Source organism: Phyllostomus discolor, chromosome 7 (genome assembly GCF_004126475.2).
Source record: "Phyllostomus discolor isolate MPI-MPIP mPhyDis1 chromosome 7, mPhyDis1.pri.v3, whole genome shotgun sequence".
In the NCBI taxonomy this organism is placed as follows: Eukaryota; Metazoa; Chordata; class Mammalia; order Chiroptera; family Phyllostomidae; genus Phyllostomus; species Phyllostomus discolor.
The window spans coordinates 105,012,594-105,036,406 of record NC_040909.2 but is presented as its reverse complement, the minus strand read 5'-3'; the positions used below and the strand labels follow the sequence as shown (position 1 = coordinate 105,036,406).

The window sequence follows — 23,813 nt, the reverse complement described above, 5'->3', positions numbered from 1 at the left end:
AGATACAGGTCAAATGAAAGCAAATATTCTTAGTCACGTATTGATTTAATTGTAGAAGATATTATCATTACTTTTAGCAAGATCTATTGATTCTTCACCTACTGGATTCAACTAACACCATTCTGAAGGTTGTTAGAAATATTGAGTAATTAAATGGAGAAAATCCATCTTGAATTGTGTAAAGGAAATACACAAATATAAATAATCTGATTATGCTTCAGTTATTCATAACTAGGGACATATAGGAAAATCATTACTATAATTAATGACTGGGAACAAATTAGTAACTGGGACAAAAAGCATTCATTAAATAATCCTAAAATAATTTATTTCTTCTGTTTGAAACTAATTCCCCAAAGCTCAGATGATAAGGGCTTATACCAAACAGTGAAAGAGACTTGAATTTCTTTTTTTATTCACCTGTGTCCTGGGGCAAATGTGAGTGAACAACTACAAAAATTCCACAGAGTACTCACAGAAGAGAAAAGAAAAAAGAGAAAAATTGAATCTAAATGATTTACAAATAAAGTTAATGTTCCAGTTGCTTTGACTTCACTTGAATAAATAAAAGTTGGTTGTATTCATTAGAAAATTTTAAAAAATATCCTACAGTGTTATAGGTATCAACAATAGTATATCATATAAATCACTGATCAGCAGAAGACCATGCACTTACATGCATGCATACACCTACGTGTAAGTGGAGTGAGATTAATTTTGTTATTTGATTGACCAATGCTTGAGAACATGGAGAGGCCCCACAGGGCAGAAGCAGAGTCATCCTCGCCCAGTCTGGTTTCCATAGTGTCACTTGATGCATAATCTTGCATCTAACAACACTAAGTTTTTCAATGTTGGGTCATGATTTTTTTTAGCTCACATTCAGTTATTGGGTGCTTTCTAGTGTTACCCTGGGCTTTCCTTCCTTCAAACATTCAACTGGTTTCTATTCTTTATATGCAGAGAACTCATCCCCTCCTCACATTCTTTGGATTTCTGATCAAATACTACCTTCTCAGACCCAGACCACGCTATATAAAAAGTATTCCCATTATTCCTGATCTCTCCAATCCTGTTTTATTTCTCTTCAAAATACTTAGCATATTATCCACCTATTTTGTATTGTTTGTTCCCCATTAGACTGTGAGTTTTTGAATAGCAAGGGCTCTGTCAGTTTTGTTCATTGTTATATCCCAAGAACAGAGAACAGTACTCAGTAGATAGTTGTCCCTCAAAAAAAATTTGTTTAATACATGAATAAATGAGAAAACAACATTTTGTGAAGAAGAGAATTAGTCTTATCTTAAATGTGTGTTAAGTTGAGGAGCTTGGAATCACGGGTTAAAAATGGAGAAAGAGGAGCTAGCTACCCACTCAAGTGTAGAAAATGAAGTGAAATGAATTGGTGGGAGTAGATGAGTTCCTTCAGGTAAAGAAAAAATGCTGAGAAAGAAGAAAATGGGACTGAGAATCTCACAGAACGCTTGTTTTTGAAAAAAGGAGATATACACGAGAATTCAGTTAAAGTTATGGTAAATAGGCAGTCAGAGAAATAAGAAATGAACCTAAGGCATACAGTTCAAAGGGGCAAAAGATGCTCAGTTGAGCCCCAGACTGCAAGGAAGAGCAGCCAGATGAGGAGCAGGTGGATTAGTAGGCAGTCTCCGATGGCCTCTGGAAAAGCAGCGATGGAAGAGTACAGCAAAAACCAGGTCTCGGCATCTCAAGACAGGAAGAGGACAGGGTGAAAAGGTGTAGTCAAAATTCCCTTTTTGAGTCACCCCACAGATACCTGAAATGTTTGTTAAATAAATGAATGCATAGTTGAATAAATGGATACAATTTTCTTCCCTGAGTCAAGAGGCACCTAAATTTTGGCTGAGGTCATGTGGTTAAAATGGTAAACCAACACTCTTTTCAACAGCATAGTTTACACAAACATATTTCCCTAATCAAAATCAACATAGCTGTTTTTCCTCAGTTAATTAGTTTATGCCCATAACTTGTTTTTAAGGAGCTCCGATGACTTTCATTTGTACTTTGTTTTGTATTTTAGTTTTAAATGCATTCTTAGTTAAAGGAGTTTCTAGGAAATTACCTTGAGGCCCCCACCTGTGTCTCAGTAGGGCCTGACTCCTACATTCTTGGGACTTGAGGGCCTCTCAGCTGCACTCCATTGATTTAGCTTCCCAGTTGTGCCAGAGGCAACTCATGCATAAAGGAGTGTGTCCGAAAGTGAACTAATGAAAGGCCTCGTGAGGCAGGTAACACGCCAAAATACGGAATATGAGAATCCACTCTGCTTTCCACCAGGAGGACCACCAAATAGTTATATGAATAAATATATTTCTAGTGGTACTTAAATGTAAAATTATGATTGCATTTCATGCTTTGCTGAGCACACAGCAGAGTGTATAGAGGTTGTCTGGAGGATGTTTTCAAACAGACTGCCGGGCCACATACTGCTCCATCTCTGATTCAGTAGTCTGGGGTGGGGCCGGATAATTTGCATTTCTAACAATTTCTCAAGTGATCTAAATGCTGGTGGACACACTTCCAAAAACCACTGGTCTATGCAATCTATACCATATATTTATATAACTTCTGTCCCTACTTTTCTGTTCTTCGCAGAGAAAGAGTCTAATTCTCATTTCAGTTCTACTGCCCTGGCTTCTGTCAGTTTAATTGTGAGAGGGAAAACATATATACATGGCTTTAAAAGCAGGAACAAAGTGATGTTAGGAGTAACCAAGCCTGAATTTCCAGCCTTCTACTTATTTACAAGTAGAATGAAGGCTTTATCTTAGTCAATAAGATGTTAGTGACTCTTAAAAAATAAGGGCTCAATTGAACTATAAAAAGGTGCTACAGAGCCCTAACATTAAAAAGTGATTCTCCTTCAATTGTAAAGCATGCAATTTCATTTGCAAAACGTGTCTCCATCAAAGTCTCTAAATACCAGAAAAGGAGGTTGGTGGTCCTGGAATGACAGAAAAGAATAACACTCACCACACAGATCTTAATTGTTTCATTTATTATTTTGTTTTTAAGTCAAAGAAGAAACAGTACACTTAGAGTCTAAACAATCGAGGTAGGCTGTAAGACTTAAACTGGGATATGTATGTGTAATTATTTTTCTTCCTTTGCTTAATGTATTGACAAAGAGAAGAGACAAGGCATGATATCGTAATTAGGGCACAATGTGACTGTATGTGCAGAGCTCACAAAGCAAGTCCCGTGAGACTCTACATGAGCATCTCACTTGCTCTGCACTTTGGCAATTCCAAACAGGTTACTGCCACGTTGATTAAAACATTTGAAAGAACAAATTAATACTCGAAGGGGTACGTGATGTAGATTTCTGCTTGTCTTCCAGTTCTAAAAAGTAAAGATCAGAAATAAAATTCAGGTATTGCTCAATAAATCATTTTGAATAAAATAAATATTAGTTTCCTCAGAAATTTCATACCGTTGATTTCTAAAGGACACATTATTCTATTTATGCTTGATTTGATATTTCCCCCACACAAACTTAACTAGCTAGGAAAGACTTATTCAACACTAAATAAATTCAAATAAAAAAAGACTTTTATTTTAATTCAATGCTTTTATCAAACACACTATATTGTCCAGCCATAACATGGTTGGGATGAAGGTAAATTACAGTACAAAATCATCGCAAACCTGACTTCTGTAACAGGGATGTTAAATGAATTAATCAGCAGACATTTATTGAACTATGCAGTGGACACCTTGGTTTTGCCTGTGCTCTGTCTGCAATGTTCATTAAGATCTTCACTGGTTGGGTTTCAGGCAGGTTGTCCAATACATGGTTTAAGATTTTGTACTTCAAATATCTCTAATCTTACTTCTTAATGCACAAAATAGATAGTCAACAACTGTTAGCTGACACAGTGTCTTGACCACTAATATTGGAAATAAGGGTAACCTCAAAAGCTTACCACTTTTATGCTTTACACATAACTGCTGAAGTCAATGTAGCTCTCAGAGAATCCAAAAGTGACCTGCACAACCAGTAGTTTAATTGGTTGATCACACTACTTAGTTTTATTATAAACCTATTGGGCTGTCATCATCACAATCCACAGCAAGAAATTTTATTACTGTTCTGTTCACTCCTCCACAAAAGAATTCTAGGGCCCGTTTAAAGATTCAAACACCTAAGTAAAGTTATTAATCCTTCCTTGAGAGAGTAATAGCCTTTCAACCTTGGTGATACATCATTGGTAAGCCAAAGTCATACATCATATCATCTTTGTATCTACCTCCAACAGAGATCATGAAGTGCTCAAAGGATTCATGGCATTATTCTAATGACAAAATATTTTAGATAAAGGTGGAAAATGGTACAGGATCTCTGCAAACCTGCCTTCTTTCCTAGAAGAAAGATTAGATTATTAACCAGCAAATATTTACTGAAATCCCCACTAGACATTTTATTTTTGCTTGTCCAGCATCAATTTTCCATTATGCTGAAACAAAAGCTCACCTTTCCTTTGGGGAACCACCCCTTCTCCAATTTGAGTGCACATATTACAGGAGGGAGAGGGCAGCTCATCCAACTCCATGACTCAAGACAAACAACATGACTCAGGACCAGCACATGACCCAATGGTGCCAAGTAAAGCCTAAGAGCATCAAACCCAGGGCTTTCCCTGCATCTGTTGAGAGAGGAAAGCTGTTCTTCTATTGTCAGAGGACACAGTTTAGGGAGCTCCTGTATGAGGGCCAAACCAAGACAAATAAATGCAGATACAGTACATAGAAAAGAACAGATTCCCGGTGATAAATTTGGCTACCTGATCCAGGATGATTAAATACTCATCTGACACAGTCCTGGGCCTCTTTCATTACTCAGTGTATGAGTTGGGTTTCTTTAACTTGCAACCAAGAGTTGTGACAACTTACAAGCAACTTAAATTCTGCACCACATTAGGTAAAGTGCCAAAGATACACAGATATGTAAAAAAAAAAATCCCTGTCTCTAAAAATCTTTTTAGCCTCCATTTGGAAAGATGAGACATAAACACACACACAAAAAAAACCTAAAATCATAAGGCTGAACCCAATTATAGGTTCTATATGAGTGCAGAGAAGGGAGACACCAACCTAGGCTGCATATTAAGCAAGATTTCAAAAGAGAATGATAGGCTGTGATTTGAAGAATGAGTAGGATATGGCTGCCTGGAGAGGACAGAAAAGATATTTAAAAAGGGTGGATTATCAGAGAAGAAATTCAAGAATATAGGTATTATACTGGGAAAACAACATATAGAACATAAGATGTTGACACATGGATATCAATGATAAATACATTAGTGCAGGGGTAAAAAAATCATAAGCAGTTTTACAATGATATATTATGTATAACATTTTAAATCTTCTCTAATGAGATCATACTGAATAATTAGATTACATTTAACTGTTAAAGAAGAGTTTATTAATATATTTTTAAAAGGATGATGCTGAATACCAAATGGCTATGTTATTTCTTTACAGGCCTGTTTCTATTGTTTTGTTTATTCATTTGTCTTGTTTTTTTTTAGACTCCACATGTAAGTGAAATCATATGCTATCCATTCTTCTCTGATGTATTTCACTTAATATAATACCCTCTAGACCTCATTCTTTTTTATTGATGAATAATATTCCATTGTATTATATATCTATATCTATACCTATATCTATATATTACATCTTCTTTATCCATTCATCTACTGATATACATCTAGGTTGCTTCCATATCTTGGCTATTACTAGTGATGCTGCAATGAACATAAGGGTGCATATATCTTTTCAAATTAGTGTTTTTGTTTTCTTCAGATAGATACCCAGAAGTGTAATTGCTGGATTGTCTGATTGCTCTATTTGTAATTTTTTTGAGAAATCACATACTTTTTTCTATAGTGGCTGCACTAATTCACAATCCCATCAATAGTTCTTTTTCCTCCACATCTTCACCAATTGACTCTTGATGTTTGTAGATTTATTAATGATTGCCATTCTGACAGGTATGAGGTGATATCTCATTGTGGCTTTAGCTTACATTTCCCTGATTAGTGATATTGAGCAGCTTTTCATGTCCATTGACCATCCATATGTCCTCTTTGGAGAAATGTTGATATAGGTCCTCTTAATTCCTTCAGATGGTTCATTATTGGTATACATAAATGCAACAGATTTCTGTGTATTGATTCTATATCTTACAACTTTACTGAATTAATTTATTAGTTTTAACAGTTTTGCAGTGGTATCTTTAGGGTTTTCTATATATAGTATTGTGTCATCTGCAAATAATGAAAGTTTTATTTCTTCCTTTCTGATTTGGATGCCCTTATTTATTTTCCTTGTCTGATTGCTGTGGCTAGGACTTTAAATACTATATTGAATAGAAGTGGTGACAGTGGGCCTCCTTGTCCTACTCCTGATCTTGGAGGAAAGGCCTTTCACATTGAGTATGTTATTAGCTGTGGATTTGTTATTTATAAAGGCCATCTATGTTGGGATATGTTTTTTCTATACGCACTTTGTTGAAAGTTTTATCATTAAAGGATGTTTAATTTTGTAAATTCTTTTCTATATCTGTTGAGTATGATTTTTATTCTTTGTTTTGTTAACATGATGTATCACATTGAAAGATTTATGGATGTTGAATAATCCTTACATCACTTAGATGTGTCCCACTTGGTCTAGATGTTTAATCCTTTTAATATATTGTTGAATCCAGTTTGCCTAAACTTTGTTAAGATTTTTGCATCTATATTTATCAAGGACATTGACCTGTTATTCTTTCTTTCTCCCTTCCTTCCTTCCTCCCTCCCTCCCTCCCTCCCTCTCTCCCTCCTTCCTTCCTTCCTTCCTTCCTTCCTCCCTTTCTTTTCTGTCTTTCTTTCTTTCTTTCTTCTTTCTTTCTTGTTATTTTTTTTATTGTAATGCCTTTAATTGATTTTATATCAGGGTAATGCTGGCTTCATAAATGAATTTGGAAGCATTTTTTCTCTTTAATTTTTTGAAATACTTGAATTTAAGATGGTTAGGACCTGTGAAGTATCTGGTCCTGGACATTCATTGGTTGAGGGTTTTTTGATTATTGCTAGCCATTGGTCTGTTTAGAATTTGTACTTTTCCAGTTCAACAGTGGAAGGTTATATACTTCTAGAAATGTACCCATTTCTTCTAGATTTTTAAAATTTGTTGCAAATAAGTGTATGTTCTTTAATGATTGTATTTCTGCTGTGCCAGTTGTAACTTCACTTTCATTCTGGCTCTCTTTTTTCTTGATTAGTTTAGCTAAAGGTTTGTCAATTTTATTTATCTTTTCAAAGAATCAGCTCTTATTTTACTGTTCCTTTAAAAAATTCTAATTCATTTATTTTTGCTTTGATCTGAAGTATTTCCTTCCATCTGCTTATTTAGGGTTTCATTTGGTCTTCTTTTTCTAGCTCCTTTAGGTGCAGAGTTAGATTATTTGGGACTTTTCTTGTTTCTTGAGTTCACCTTATATAGCTGTGAACTTCCTACTTAGAGATGTTTTGCTACATCCCATAAATTTTGAAAAGTTGTGTTTTCATTTTTATTTGTTTTTAGATAGTTCATTTCTTGCCTGATCCATTGATCATTTGGTAATATGTTATTTAGTCTCTATTAAAAGAGAAAAAACTGTGTTTTTTGTTTTTTTTTCATTTCTTTTCCTGTAGTTGATTTCTAATTTCATGCTATGGTCCAAAAAGATGCTTCATATGATTTCAATCTTCTTGACATGATTGAGGCTTATATTGCGGCCTAATATGTGGTCTGCCATGAAAAATGTTACATGTGCACTTGAAAGAAAAAGAATATTATAGACACAGACAGAAATGTGACAACCACAGGAAAAGGAGGGTGGGGGGAGGTGGAAGAGAATAAAGGGGGGATAAATGGTGATGGAAGGAAAATTGAATTAAGGTAGTAAACACACAGTACAATGTACAGATGATGTACTATAGATTATTTACCTGAAACCTATAGATTTTATTAACCAATGTCACCCCTATAAATTCATTTTTAAAAAAATAAAGTATGAAGTCTATAGTTTTTATGAAATATTTATAAATGCCTATTAAGCTGATCTGATCTAATGTGTAATTTAAGACCATTATTTCCTTACTAATTTTCAGTCATGATGATCTATCCATTGATGTGAGTGGAGTATTAAAATCTCTTACTTTATTTTAGTACTATGGATATCTCCCTCTATGTCTATTAATAATTGTCTTATATATTTAATTGTTCCCATGTTGATTATATAGACACTTACGATTATTATATCTTCTTGTTGGATTGACCCCTTTATAATTATCCAGTATCCTTCTTTGATTACTTTTTATATTTTTTAAAAGTCTATGGTACATTTACACAATGGAATACTATGCAGTAGAAATAAAGAAGGAGCTCCTACCTTTTGTGACAGCATGGATGAAACTAGAGAGTATTATGCTAAATGAAATAAGTCAGAAAGTGAAAGACAAATACTGTACTATCTCACCTATAAGGGGAACCTAATCAACAAAACAAATAAGCAAGCAAAATAGAGCCAGAGATATTGAAATAAAGAACAAACTGACAGTAACCAGAGGGGAGGTGAGGGGGGATAAAGGGGTAAAATGGGGAAGGGTCATCAAGGAACATGTATAAAGGCCACATTTCACTAGTTGTAATTTTTCTGTCCATCCAGATTCTCTGATTCTTCCTGATTAAGTTTTAGAAGGTCGTATGTTTGTAGAAATGTATCCATTTCATCCTATGTCCTATTTTTTGGCATATAGTTCATAATATTTTCTTATAGCCCTTTGTATTTCTGTGGTGTCAGTTTTTACTGCTTTTCTTTCATTTCTGACTTATTTATTTGGATCCTCTCTCTTTCTTATAGTGAGTCTGGTTAATGGGTTGTCAATGTTGTTTATCATTGCAAAGAACCAGTGTTTGTTTTCATTGATTTTTTGTATATTTTTTAAAATTTCTTATGTCATTTATTTCCATTCTAATCTTTATTATTTCCTTCCTTCTACTTACATTGGGTTTTATTTGTTGTTCTTTTTCTAGTTCTTTTAGGTTCAGGATTATATTTTATATTTGAGGTTTTTCTTGCTTCTTGAAATAGGCCTGTACTACTATGAATTTTCCTGTTAGAACTGCATTCACTGTATTCTACAGATTTTGAATAGTTGTCTGTTCATTTTCATTTGTCTCAAGGTAATTTTTGGTTTCTTAAAAGTTATTTTAATAAGGTTAGAACCAATGGTTATTTCAAAGCATAACAAGTTTCCTTTCTAAAATTTCTTCTTAACAATTTTCTAACACTGATGTGGCTTTTGCCTATCAATTTATCTAGGCATATAATTCTAGATTCTGAGCCATTATCTTTTATGGCTTTAATAATATTATACATTTTTTGTCATCTGCTTTTAGTTCACTGTCATTTTTTGTAGTTGATATATTTTCTCAAAATTTCATCTTTAGCTCTTAAGAGCTTCTCTTTGGTAGTAGCAGTTTTTACCAAGATGTGCCTAGGTATGGGTGTGTCTAGGTCTTGTTTATTCTGCTTGGCACTCAATGTGCTTTATTGCTGTGATCACATCTTCCTTCAATATTTGAACATTTTCTTTCATTAGCAAAAATTCACATCAAGGTTTTGTCTTAATTTTTTAACCATTATGTTTTTAACACATGCCATATTCTTATGCCACTTTGTTGTTGTTCTTACAATTCACTCAGACATAATAAACTAATAAAATCGATTTTGAAATTAATTTCCAACTTCACACAAAGAGCCATTTCACATCTGCTTCTTTCTTTAACTTCATCTCCATAACTTTTATTAAGTTCCCTCCACTCACTGTGTAATCTATTTACACTGATACCTTTGCACTGGTAGTCTCCTCACTTTAAATGCCTGTCTGCTGGTGTTTATCTATTCTAATGCCTCCCAATCATTCAAAGTACATATATAAACAATGCCTATTAAAATAATTTTAACATCTATTTCACATTCTCCAAGTACCAAGTACAATCGCTGCACTAGGCCCCAGAGATAGAGCAGAGAGTATCCCTATTAATTGAGATGTTTTCTCCTCATAGCACCATAGTACACTCCTCCATTATAGTACTTACCACAAGAATGTCATCATTCTTTCTTGTCTAAAGGTTTTGATATTTTTTTAAAAAATTAATATTTATTATCTACTATGTACTACCTTTATTAATCATCTGCTTTGCTAAGCACTGCCCATGATTACCTCAGGTATCACTGATCACAGTCCTGTGAGACAGGACCACTATTATCACAATTCACTGATGGAAAGTTAGTCTCAAAGAGGAAATTAAGATGATGCAGGTGATAAGAGCTAGGGCCTCTCATCAAGCTTAATTTGTCAGATTTCAAAATTCCAGGAACACATGAGTTCTCAGAGAGCTGGAGCTCTTTATTCTCAGCCCTTGGTAAAGGACTTGACACATAATAAGAAAAACATTAATGAGTTTGAGTGGATAAATAAATGATAACAGAATAAAATTCTTTAGCGTGTGTATCTTAAATTCGGTTAAAATAAATGAGGAATAACTGAGTTGAATAGCATTGGAAAGATGGTCCAGCATCTCTGGTTAAGCCCAAGGAATCACACATGGGTTCCCCCCTAATCATAGTCTCTACTTAGTATCTTTGTGAACTTGGCCCAATTACTTCACTCCTTGGCACCTTGGACTTCTCTTTGGTGTCACTGGGTTATTTTGAACATTAATTGAGGTATCCCAGGTGACATGCTTAGCACAATGTCAGACACATACTGCTACATGAATGTTGGCTGTGGTTACTATTATTAGGTTGCAATTTCTTTCTTTGAGATGAGACTAGCAGCTCATCAGGTGCTTTTAAGAGGGAATTTATCAGAGTAAGGAGATCTGTCCCAAGAAGATATTCATTGGGCAAAAATGAACACGGAAACTTGCCCAAGGAATTCATATCATGGAGTGGAAAACTGTTTTGGCAATTTTTGCCAAATAATATGGCCTGTGTTGTAGTCATCAAATGTCTCTCCAATATAACGATCCATTCCAGAAGATTATGGAAGTGAGCAAGATGGAGATTTCCTCCCACGTTGAGAACCAACACACATTTCTATTTTCATTTTTCCTGATGACCTTTCTTTTCTCTTAGTGTTTAATGTCCAGCTGATTTTGACTTTTACATTTTTCCTTAACTGTTATTTCACTTTGACAGTAGCCCTCACTGGCAATGGCTCTGCCAGATTTACCTCTATGATACGTATGATGTAATATATTATAAATGCAATGGAGCAGAGGAGCTGGCGTTTAAATCCAGATCTTGTGATTCATCAGGCATTCTTAGCAATAAAACATGTACAAACTCTCTTTGTAATCAGTACTGATTATCAGCACTTCTATTTAACACAGCCCCAAAAAAGCTAGCAAGAGCAGACAGGTTAGTAAAATAAAAACATGCAAATAGAAAAAAAAGAAGTAAAATGGGCTCTATTTGCAGATGACATGATCATGTATATGTATATGATATACACATATATATTATACATGTATATGTATATGTATATATGATTATGATATATACACACATACATGCCATGTTCATATACATATATAATGTAAAATCTCCTCCAAAAAATTGCTAGAATGAATTGACAAATTCAGTAAAGTTACAGTATACAAATTTAATATACAAAAAACAGTTGTGTTTCTATATAGTGACAACACATTTGGAAAAGAATAAAAAAGAATCCCATTCACCAGTACATCAAAAACAATAAGGTTCTTAGGAATAAATCTAACCAAGGAGATAAAATACCTGTACACTAAAAACTATAAGATAAAAGATATTGGGGAAGACACAAACAAATGGGAACAAACCCTATGCTCATAGATCACAAGAATTAATATTGCCAAAATATTCACATTACCCAAAGCCATCTCTAGGTTCAATGCAATATCTGTTAAAATTCCAATGGCATTTTTCACAGATATTAAAAAAATCCTAAAATTTATGTAAAGCCACAAAGGATGCCAAATAGGCAAAGCAATCCTAAGAAGGAAGAACAAAGGCAATTAATCACACTTCCTGGTTTCAAACCATGCTACAAAGGCTAGGGTAATCAAAACAGTATGGTATGGGCATAAAAAATAAACACAAACCAAAGGAACAAAATCAAAAGCCCAGAAATAAACCTCCACAGATTTGGTCAAGTAATATTTGACAAAGGAGCCAAAAATACCCAATGGGGAAAGACATTCTCCCCAATAAATGATGTTGTAAATGGAATAACCATATGCAGAAGAATAAAATTACACCTCTATCCTACACCACTGACACACAGACACACATGAATCAAAATAGATTAAAGACTTAAGTTTAAGAACTGAGATCATTAAACTCCTAAAAGAAAACAAGGGGAAAAACTCTTTGACGTGGCTTTCAGCAGTGATTTCCTGGCTATGACAGCAAAAGCACAGCCACAAAAGCACACAAATGATTGAGAACACATCAAACTAAAACATTTACACAGCAAAACAAATTGGACAAAGTGAAAAGGCAACCTACAGAGTGAGAGAAAATTGTTACAAATTATATATCTGATGAGGGTCAATATCCAAAAAGAAGCTATACACCTCGATAGCCAAAAAAACTAACAACCTAATTAAAAATGGGCAGAGGGACTAAATAGATATTTTTTCCAAGGAAGACATACAAATGGACAACAAATACATAAAAAAGTACTCAACATCACTAATCATCAGGTTTTACAACAACTTAGATGGATCTTAAGGGCATTGCACTAGCTGAAATAAGTCAGATAAAGACAAATATTGCATGATATCTCCTCTATTTAGAATCTAAAATAGACCAACTCAGAGAAATAGTAAAGTGTTGGTTACCAGAGGTCAGGATGGGGGAAATGTTCAAAAGGTACAAACTTCCAGTTATAAGATTAACAAGTTTGGTCATCTAATGTACAGTATGATGATTATAACTAATAATGTTGTATCATATATTTGAATGTTCCTAAGATAGGAGGTCTTGAGTGTTCTCATCATAAAAGTGAAATAAATAACTATGATGGGACAGGTGGTAGCTAAGACTATGGTAATAGTGACTTTGCAATTTATAAATGTATTTAATCAACATGTTTTACACTGTAATTATATAATATTGTGTCAATTATATTTCAATAAAGCTATGAAAAATCATTATGCTATCATAGAAATCAATTCTTATATACTAATCTAATTAGAATTGGTTGATTTAGATAAGAAGAAAGAATAAGAGGAGTCCTTATGTTCATACTCATGTAAAAACCACCCTTTACCTTTGATGGAGAAACAAATTCAACACATTCCATCCATGTGGTTAAAAATAACTTTCCACATATTGCACATTCTCTTCCCTTAGAGAGTGTGTTCTTGACCTCTGGGTACCCTTCTATGGCTTGCATTAGGAAAGGATTATTTGCTTCTAGCTGGTTCATTATAAATCTTGATGTTATTTCCTAGATTTAAAAAAATATGATTCTTCAGATAATTTTCAAAATAACTTTTATATTACATTAATTGCCATTTCACTAATTTATATTTTTGGTTTATTCCTCACAGTGTCTGTTAAATTAATTTGCATATATATGTAATATTATCAATGACTAGTATTGTAAATGAGTTTAGTTTTCAACAATGTAAGAAAAGTAACTTACTCTCATTTTAATAGTTCCATGCCTTTTACACACATGAATCCAAATTATAATAAATTTACATTATTAGATAAACTTTAGTTCAAATTTCATACCTCTCATTACAATAATCACAGACCATACAAACATTTAGTCTGAACTCAAATGTTGCATCTGCCATATTTACTAAAGCCTAAATCCTTACTACAAAAATTGTGGGTCATGGACCAGTAGAACCTGTATCACCTGGGAGCTTAACAAAGATTCAGACTCTCAGATGCACTCCAGACCTCCTGAGTCAGGATCTGCAGTTAACAAAGTTTCCCAGGTAATCCCTTTGCAAGTGAAAGTTGGAGAAGCATTAGTCTAAATTACCTGCTGCTTTGAGTAACTGAATAGAGCCATATTGGTAAAGAACACTGATTTACCAATATTAACCAAATCTCTGAATTCAATCTGTACTAAACTTATCCACACAGGTATTCTATTTCTATTAACCAAACCTCTGAATTCAATCTAAGTTAAACTTATCCACACAGGTATATCAAGAAACTTCACTTAAGGTAATACTAATATTACAATATTAAATAATAAAAGAGGTGGTGAGGAAATATATATAGGCTGAATTTCATCATAACTATTAATATCATCAAGTAAAATATTTAATAAAACTGTATAATACTTAAATCTTCACTGAGCAAGCAAACAAAACAAACATCTGATTTACTCCACTAAGTGCCCCTCACCATTGTGACAATAGCCTAGAAGTCCTGTATAAATATTACACAAGCACTACGTGAATTTTAATAAATGTGTGGAATTCTTTTTCTGGCCAAAGTGAAGGATTTCCCAGTGGTATTAAAGTAGTCCACACCAGGCTTTGAGAAGAATCTTTGGGAATACCTACATATGTACATAAAAAATCTTTCACTCATTCAACCCAACTAAAATATTTTAAAAATAACAATAAAATATCACTCTCTCCCTTCCACTTAAGAAGCGTCTGGGAGAGCTGTCTCTATCCAGCAAACAGCCCTGAGCACTGGCTCCTTAAACGTCTGATGTTTCACCAGCACAACCTCTTGCCCGCTGACACTCGTTTTCCTGGGTGGTCACCATATTTTGCCATGTATAATGTGAAATTTTTTACCCAAGCTTTTGAGGGAAAAATGAGGATTCATATTATACATGAGTATAATAATTACATACCATGGGTATAATGACAGGTATAATAATCCCGTGTATAATAAGTACAAAAACATGAGTGCACATTATACATGGCAAAATACAGTATAGAATTGAGGTCATTTTTTTGTGAAAAATTTACTTTTTCATACTAATATTACCAGGACTACTAAATCACACATCTGTTATCACCCTTTCTTTGCCTACTTACATGGAGCATAGCTTGGGGTTCTGAGTAAAACATTGATTTTAAGGGTAAGTTTTTAGCTACACAAATCAAAGTCTAGGTCTCACTACAAAGCTTCAGAAAACTAATAAAAGATTCACTCCCATCAAATGGTAGAAGAATTTACTGAAATACATGAGACCTATAAATATGTCACAGTTCAAGCAATTCCCTTATGATTTTTAGAGCCAAACATGTCTGTTGTATTTGATATATCTGGAAGATATACCATTGCAATATAAAGTTATTACTTGGAAATATGCATTTTATATGTCTGTGTATATTTGCCATGCTAATAGTATCTTTTAAGACATCTTTTTTTAAAATATTTTATTTATTTATTTTTAGAGAGGGAAGGGAGGGAGGGAGGGAGAGAGAGAGAGAAACATCAATGTGAGGTTGCTGGGGGTTATGGCCTGCAACCCAGGAATGTACCCTGGCTGGGAATCGAACCTGGGACACTTTGGTTCCCAGCCCGCGCTCAATCCACTGAGCTATGCCAGCCAGGGCTAAGACATCTTTTAAAGATATAAGCAATACAGTGTTTGAGAATATACAACTTAATGGTAGCCTAACTCCAGTGTTATTTAAGAGTTAAAAAATCTTTTATGGACCAAAAAAAAAATGTTCTTTTTGAATAGTTCATTTGTTATTTTTTTAGAATATTTGTTAGCTAAGTATATGTAGGTCAGAGATTATTCCTATGTTTAAACCATGATAGGTTAAAATTGGTTGCAGGTGTATTCTTTCATTTTTCCTTACATATAATTATTTCATTCGAAATATAAAACTATCTATATATAAATCATATTTATATAGATATAAAATATATAAAATTTTAAAACAAATATGAATCCTTGGAAGAAATGATCAATTTAGAACTATGGTCAAGTGATACCGCTACTCCGTGTAGGACAGACACTAAAACATAGACAGCACCAAGAACAAAGATAGAACAGACTGACGGTTGCCGGGGGGAGGGGGGTTTGGAGGGCTGCGTGAAGAAGGTGAAGGGACTAAGAACTACAAATTGGTAGTCACAAAATGGTCCCAGGGATGTAAAGTACAGCTTCGGGAACACAGTCAATAATATTGTAATAACTGTGCATGGTGCCAGGTGGGCACTTGAAATATTGCAGGGTCTGCTTTGCAAGGCATATAATTGTCTAACCATTATACTATACACCTGAAACTAATACAAAATAATATTGAACTCAAACTGTAACTTAAAAATAAAACTTTAAAAAGGAGCAAATACTCTGTGTCAAACTCAGCCAAATAGATGCAATCCAGGCTGTATGACTTACTAGCTGTGTAACTCTCTTCACACAAGTTCTGACTTCCCTACCTCGGATACCTCACCAATAAAACAGGGATGTTTGTCCAATGCCATCTTATAGAGTTCAAAGAATTAAATCAGATAACATGGGTAAAACTCTTAATCTCATACCTACTAACACAGAATATTCTGGCTAATATTCAGTTATAATCTAGCTATCAACATTAAAATTTAGTTCATAAATCTGTAAGGTGAATAAAAATGTTTAAAAATCTTAACCAAGACTAGCTTGAATCAAAGCTCTATAATTCTTTGACAGTCCAAGTATGCAATAGTTTAATCAGTAATGTTAAGCAAATGTCCAGTAGAAATAACTTTTACTCTAAGTACAAATATGAAATGGGTAATAAATGTGTTACCTTTCTAAGAAAAATTCTTAGAGATGCTTTAAAAAGTACCCAAATTATTCTTACCTTCAAAAGTACCCTCATAAGACCACTGCCACCTCCAGCCCCATCTGCAATCCTGAACCTCCTTTAACCAGGGACTCCCCCCAACCTGCCCCGACCCCACCCTCTATTTCCTTTTCTCTCACCCCAGGCAGCCCCTTTTTGAGGTGATTCTGACGCAAGGAGTCTGGGGCCCAGGTGCTTAGGTTGGTTGGCATCATATTTCCAACACTGAACTAGCTCTGTGACCCTGGACAAATTATGTAACCTCTTTGGGACTTAGTTTATCTATAAGAGGGCAACAATAATGATACCTACCTTTTTAGGGTTATTGGATGGTTAGATTAATTCATTTCTGTTCTGTGCTTACAACAACGCCTTGCTCATAGTAAGCTTAACAGGTGTTAGTTTTTATTATTGTTATTATAATTGTTATTCTAAAATGCTTGATTTGAGGAGAACAAATACATTATTAAACAAATTAATCCCTGTAGTTTCTAAAATCATTAACAATTAAATATCAAATAGGATTTTTTTCACACAAGAGTAGAGTAGAAAATAATATTGTTTGTGGAACTATAAATTGACTCCCTGGAAGGGAATTTGAAAGGAGCTAGCCAAACTTTTAAAAAATGACAATTTTTGATAAAGCAATTTCACTCATAGGGATATGATGCAGAGGAGAAGTTTGCTACGAGGATGGTCATTGTAGCCTTCTCTGTAAAGGCCAAAAAGCCAATTAATTATTAATAACCTAGACAGCCAACAGTAGGAAAGTAGTTAAAAATATTATGTTGTAGTATACCAGAATATTATATATTCATTAAAAAGAGACCAGAGATTTATTTCTTTTATCAACTGGAAAGATATTCACAATAGTTTGAGGAAAAGAAAACAATTCTCAAATAGTATGTGGCGTCTAAATTCATCTTTAATTTAAAAAAGCTTCTGGATGAATGGAAAGTACTAGCAGAATAAATGTCAGGGAGAATAATGGTAATATCTCAGCATATTGGGTTTCTAAGTAATCTTATCAACTTCCATTGCTTTTGTGCTAATTTCTCTAAATGAGTTTATATTGCTTTTGTAATAAACTTTTCTTTTAATCAGTATAACATTGAAATTTTCTTCCTCATTCATCTGTATTTTCTAGTTATCTGTATTGAGCATATGGAATCTGTGCAACAAGGGAAAATGTTATTTATAGAAAAAAACTAAACCATTCAACAAAATTGGTTGTTTCCTGCATCTAAGAAACTTGAATCCTGCACTTGAATCCTTGAAAGTCTTAAGATAATCCTGAATGTTCACTTATAGCCTTAAAAGGACCTGAGAAGTTCATGATGGAGACATACTCAACTGTGGGAAGATCTGCAAAGGTTAGCTTGTCTATTACCAAGAGACCCACAAAGAGAGTCCCCTAATATGCTTTCCAATTCCTTTTTTATTATTTTTATTTTTAAAATTTTTCATTTACTGATTTTAGAAAGAGAAAGAAAGGTAAAGAGAGAGAGAGAGAAACATCAATTTGTTGTTCCACTGATTTATACATTCATTGGTTGATTCCTTTATGTGCTCTGACCAGGGACTGAACCCACAACCTTGGTGTATCAGGATGACACTCTAACCAACTGAGCTACCCAGCCAGGACTTCCTGTTCCTTCTTTTAATATCACCAAGCTATTTGACTAAAGTGAACATGATTTCTGGATCATAATCATTCATCCAATAGGAATGGGCTGAGTAAAAAAGGGATAGGCAAAGAAAAAGAAAATTCAAAAGACAACAATATGGTGATTGCAAGAGAGAAAGGGGGATAGGAGAAAGTAGAAGAGGATAAAGGGGGGATTAATGGTAAATGAAGGAGACTAGACTTGGGTAGGTAAACACACAATACAATATACAGAGGATGTATTATAGAATTGTATACCTGAAACCTATATAATTTTATTAACCAATGTCACCCAAATAAAGTCAATTTAAAAATCCTTAAAAAGAGAGCAGGGAGGTGAGTGGGAAGGGCAAAGACCCCAGTAAGAACAAATCAAATATATTCTTAGATAATACTAAAAAATACTTGAAAGGTGATAGTGAAAACAAATTCTACTCTTTCCATACAACAAAAATGTTTCTATTTCTCTGAATTTAATCACTCTGGAAATTAGGTAGAAAGACACTGGATTCTATAAGCAAGTCAAAGAGATTGTGTCTAGAATTAACATTGCCAATAGACTAGGGTGACATCAATCACTTGTTGATGAGGTTGGAATGCTATAAAAGGAAACTCTTTAAAACTGAAATCAGGGCTTTAGTGGAGACTTGTGCGGGCGATAGAAGGTCTCACCTGTAGACTCCAGACATCCTCCTTTATCGCAGCCCTGACTGGCTGCTTCAGGAACAGTGGGTTTTCCTCACAGTAGAATTCCCTCAGCTTCAGATCCCGGAACTTTGAAAACAAAATAAAAACTTTGTTTCACAACAAAATAACAAACTTCACTTCTGAGACCATATATTCAATAAAGTTCTATTAAAAATGCTTTATTTAGGACATATTCTGCAATAGTGTTTTTACAGCAGGACATACTCCAGTGATTAGAAGCATAAGAATATCCATGCTGGCTAGGATGGCAATGACCTTAGAGGTCACTGGTGGCATCCCTTACACTACAGAGCTGAGAAACCTTTTTCAAGATCATAGGAATTATTAGTAATAGAACAGGGGTTAATTAATCAAATGCTAGAAACATTTCGCAAATAATATATTTGTTAGAAAACCAAGTATGATGAAAATAGCATTCTAATATACATTAAAATCCAGGTCTTAAAGACTGTGTTATAATCCATTTTATGTTCAGTGAGGAAGGTAAGAGAAACAGAGAAACATCAACATGTTCTCACTATAACATGTTGTATACAGTGAAATTTTTTTAAAAAAGGGAAAACATACAATTCACAGAAATTTTCACTCTTCTATGAAGAAAACCTAAATTCAACTGGAGTCTATTATTTGAGTAGAAAAATAAAGAATTCTCTTATATTTATATTATGCCTTGCTTCCCAAGAACTCATATAGTTTTCAAAGTCAAACTCAAAGGAATTACTTTTCTGAGCTTTAGTTTCAACTGTGAAATGGAGAAAATAAGACCTGTCTTCAGACAAAACAGTTCTCTAGAAATAAAAAACAGAATCTTGATTTGTGGATCTGTGGGATGTTTTGGCTTCATGGTGTAAACACTCTTTTCTTTTAAATTTTATTTTTATCCTCACCTGAGGATAAAAGAAATGAAAGAAGAGAGGAAGGGAGAGAGAAACATCATTGGTTGCCTTCAGTACACACCAGAACCAGGATACTACATCTTGGACCCAAGATCAGACCCAGGATCAGGCACCTGACTGGGAATTGAACCCTAGACCCTTAACTTATGGGATGACAGACACTCCTGCCAGCTGGGCCAAACTGGCCAGGGTAGATTTCATAGTGAAAATACTCTCACCGTGGCTGATTCCAGTCACCAAACACAGAGCTGGGGAGAGATGGACAAATCAGCTCTTGTGAGCCAGGATGAGCTGGCACCATTATACCGCTATTACAAGAGAATTAGAGATATTTCCCTGATTTCAGCCCAGGGTTTGAAACATAATAAGCACTCGACAAATTAAAAATAATTGATTTGAAACATCTTTCCAAGGTGTCATGTCATTGATTTTAAAAGTCTCAGGAAATTTCTACAACATAGACAAGATTTAAAAACATAGAGCTCAAGACCATGTTGGAATCACCTTTTCTCATAGTATTACAACAGACATTCTGACTTTCTTAGTTCAGTTCCTTGTGTTTCCCATCAACAGGGAGCAACCTAGAGAGTTGGGTGGTAGCCCAAAGTCAGCTCTGGGGATGCTGAAGTGAAAAGGGCACTTCTTGTGCTTAATGGAAACCTTCTGTCATAAAGAACAACATTCCAAAATTTATACCTACACTCACAGTTCTTTTTTCTCCAAACTGATAGAAAATTGAACATTTTGGTATACGTGAATATCATTAACACATACAAGCCTCATTTCAAATTTGACCATGGTTCAAAGGACATACATTTCTCTTTAAGGGTCGTGTCTTTCTTTCTTCAAATCCTGTCACTATTCTTCTATCAAGCATAGTAATGAGTTGTCAAGCTTGCTAACATATTACATAAAATGTATCAGAAAGAATTCATCTTAATACAATAATAATTAATTAAATTTACAGCAGCTACATTTCAATAACCTAAAGTCACGCAACCTCTCAATGTCCATTCTGAATATTCCCAAGAGCAACATTTTTTCATACCTTCTCTCTATATGTACTACTGGGTGTCCTATTAGACTTCTTAATTGTCCTCACTCTGGCAGTATAATCAGCTACATTCTCCTCTACAAATAAAATGGTACAGCTTTTCAGAGCCTCTTTTAGCATGCCTGCTCAAACAACCACTGTTATGTGTTTAATTTCAACTGGAACAAATTTTTCCCCTCCCATGCAAAATGGGTCTACAGATAGTTTTGGTTAACACAAATGGGCAAGGCAGGGACATTTAATTAGTAAAGACCAGGGATGCCACTAAATACCCTACAATGCACAGAACAACCACCTACAACAAAGAATTTCTTGGCCTGAAATAGTATCGAAGTTGGAAAATTCTGGTTTAGAGACACAAGATCATAAACAATTGCTGCCATATGTAAACATTCCCCCATCTTATCTAGAGAGAGGATTGTCAGCTTGAGGGAAATGCTGGTTCAAATGAGAGTTTTAATTTTTTTAAGATGAAGAAAAAAACTTAAGCATGCAGAAGGTAAGTGTCAACATAGAGAGATTAATGTAAAAGAAAAAGAAGGGATACATGAAAGTAATGATCAGGTAAAGAATACAAAATTATCTTTGAATATTAACATCTTTGAATTATGCTCTCTGTGACCAGAAGAAAGGAGGTGTAGAAGCAGTAATGGATGAGCCTGAAGGTGTGGGATTGGATGGTTGATAGAGAAGAATGCATGAAGAAGATAATACAAATTTAAATATTCCATAGATTTTATAAGAGGTCCTGATCAGGAACAAGCAAAAATATTGTACAGAGGTACTGAGGGACCCACTAGAATCCACACATTTGTGTTGGACTCTGTCCATATATAGCGTGCTTCCCTTTAGCATACGGGCAGTCCAGATCCAATATCAAGAATCTGGAGAATGGATACGTGAGAAAGCAAGGAAATGACCACGCTGTATGTACTAAAAACTAACTGATTTGGATTGGGTCTTTCATGGTCTACACTAGATTTTAAAAAAGAAATAAGAATACAAAGATTTTTTAAAATTATTTTTTCAATACTAGTTTATATTTCAATGTTATTTTGTATTAGTTTCGGGTGTACAGAATAAGCGTTAGACAATCATATGCTTACAAAGTGTTCCCTCTGATATTTTCAGTACCCACCTGGTACAAAGTTTAATGGACTAAAGAGCAAGGAGAAATAGATGGGCATTACTCTCAGTGATCTAAAAGAAAATATATGGCTTTAAAGCAATAAGGAGCTGGAACACAGGGGACACCAGGGGTCAAATGGACATAGTGGGCTTTAATTCTTCAAGTTTAGAGTGGGTGAGGATTATGTTAAGACCTAGACATGACTGAGCAGGTGGCTTGCTGAGGTAAAGACTGGCAAAGCTCATTAAAATGGAAGATTCATGTATCTTGGAATCTAAATTGTTTGCATAAACCACCTTTACAAAGCAACTTTCTGAGTGATGCTCTCAAATATTTGCTGGCCTACTGGACATCTCCAGCTGGAATTCCCACAATCATCAAACTCTAACATTTGAAACCCACCTCATGTTTCCTACAAATTTTTCTCTTTTTCCTCATCACTAACATCAAATCTCCCATCATGTCTTTTCTACCTTCTTAAAATTTCTCTCACCCTTTCTTTCCATCCCACCCCTCTCCTCACCACCTCTACACAATCTCTTCCTACTTCCCATCCCAGTCACAGCCTCGATTAAGACCTCTACCTTATGTGAATTATGACAACAGCACTCTAATTGGTCCCAGGGAAATACTTTGCTCTTAACTTAATCTTTTAAAATGAGAATCTGGTAATAATACAACTTTGCTTACAAGTTTTCAAGTCTCCTTCTTGTTCACAGGACAAATCAAAACACCAAGTACATCATATTTGGCTTACCTCAACCTGTTTCTCTAACCATGTATCTGGTAACTCCTGCCTTCACCATTATACACCAGCCATCTTGAGGTACATAGGGGTCTTTTCTCACAGTTAATACTCATACTGTGCCCTTCTATTCACCCTAATCCTGGGTAATCTCTTTGAGCCTGAAATATCACCACCCTAAGCTTCTCTATCAAATGTTTCCCTGTTTCCTGCTTGGACCTTATGTATAAATTATTCATACTATCTATAAATGCTATGAAAAGTCTATTTTTATCTGTTAGGCTTTGTTCTCTTTAAAAGCTTTATCTTAAATGACTATATAATGTAAGCTCTAAATTCAGTGGCCAGTGCATAGCTGATGCCCAATTCATTGATACATAAATGAATATCTTCTCACAAACTCCAAGCACACATAGCCTCTCCCTGGGCACTCAAGGTTTGCAAAGGCCTACTTCTCCAGACGTGGTTGGTTTTTAAAGCTGGTCCTGCAAAACTCCATACCTTAGGAGCAACATATAAATTCAGCAATGCATAAGTCCCCTTTTGCTTTGGACTAACCTAAAGTAATCAGAAGAAGGCTGTTTTAGCCAGAACATTGTTAATATAAAATAAAAAAGAAAAGTGACTGGGATTTTACATGGACTCAAAAACAGAACTGATGAATAAGCTATAGCAATGAAGAGTACTATGTACCCTTCAGATTGTCTCAAAGCTCACAGGGTTAT

General features: G+C 34.5%; 1 protein-coding gene across 1 annotated transcript in view; it reads right to left on the bottom strand.

The window, feature by feature from the left end:
• Positions 1–3,145: 3,145 nt before the first annotated feature.
• The window catches only part of LRRC69 (leucine rich repeat containing 69), a 54,416-nt gene continuing 33,748 nt past the window's right edge, over positions 3,146–23,813 (bottom strand). The window contains exons 6-8 of the mRNA XM_028534048.2: positions 19,229–19,330; positions 13,392–13,571; positions 3,146–3,378 (exon numbers count right to left, since the gene is read on the bottom strand). Of these exons, the coding sequence (XP_028389849.1) occupies positions 3,259–3,378; positions 13,392–13,571; positions 19,229–19,330 (402 nt within the window). The 3' untranslated portion in view covers positions 3,146–3,258. The remainder of the gene's footprint in view (positions 3,379–13,391; positions 13,572–19,228; positions 19,331–23,813) is intronic.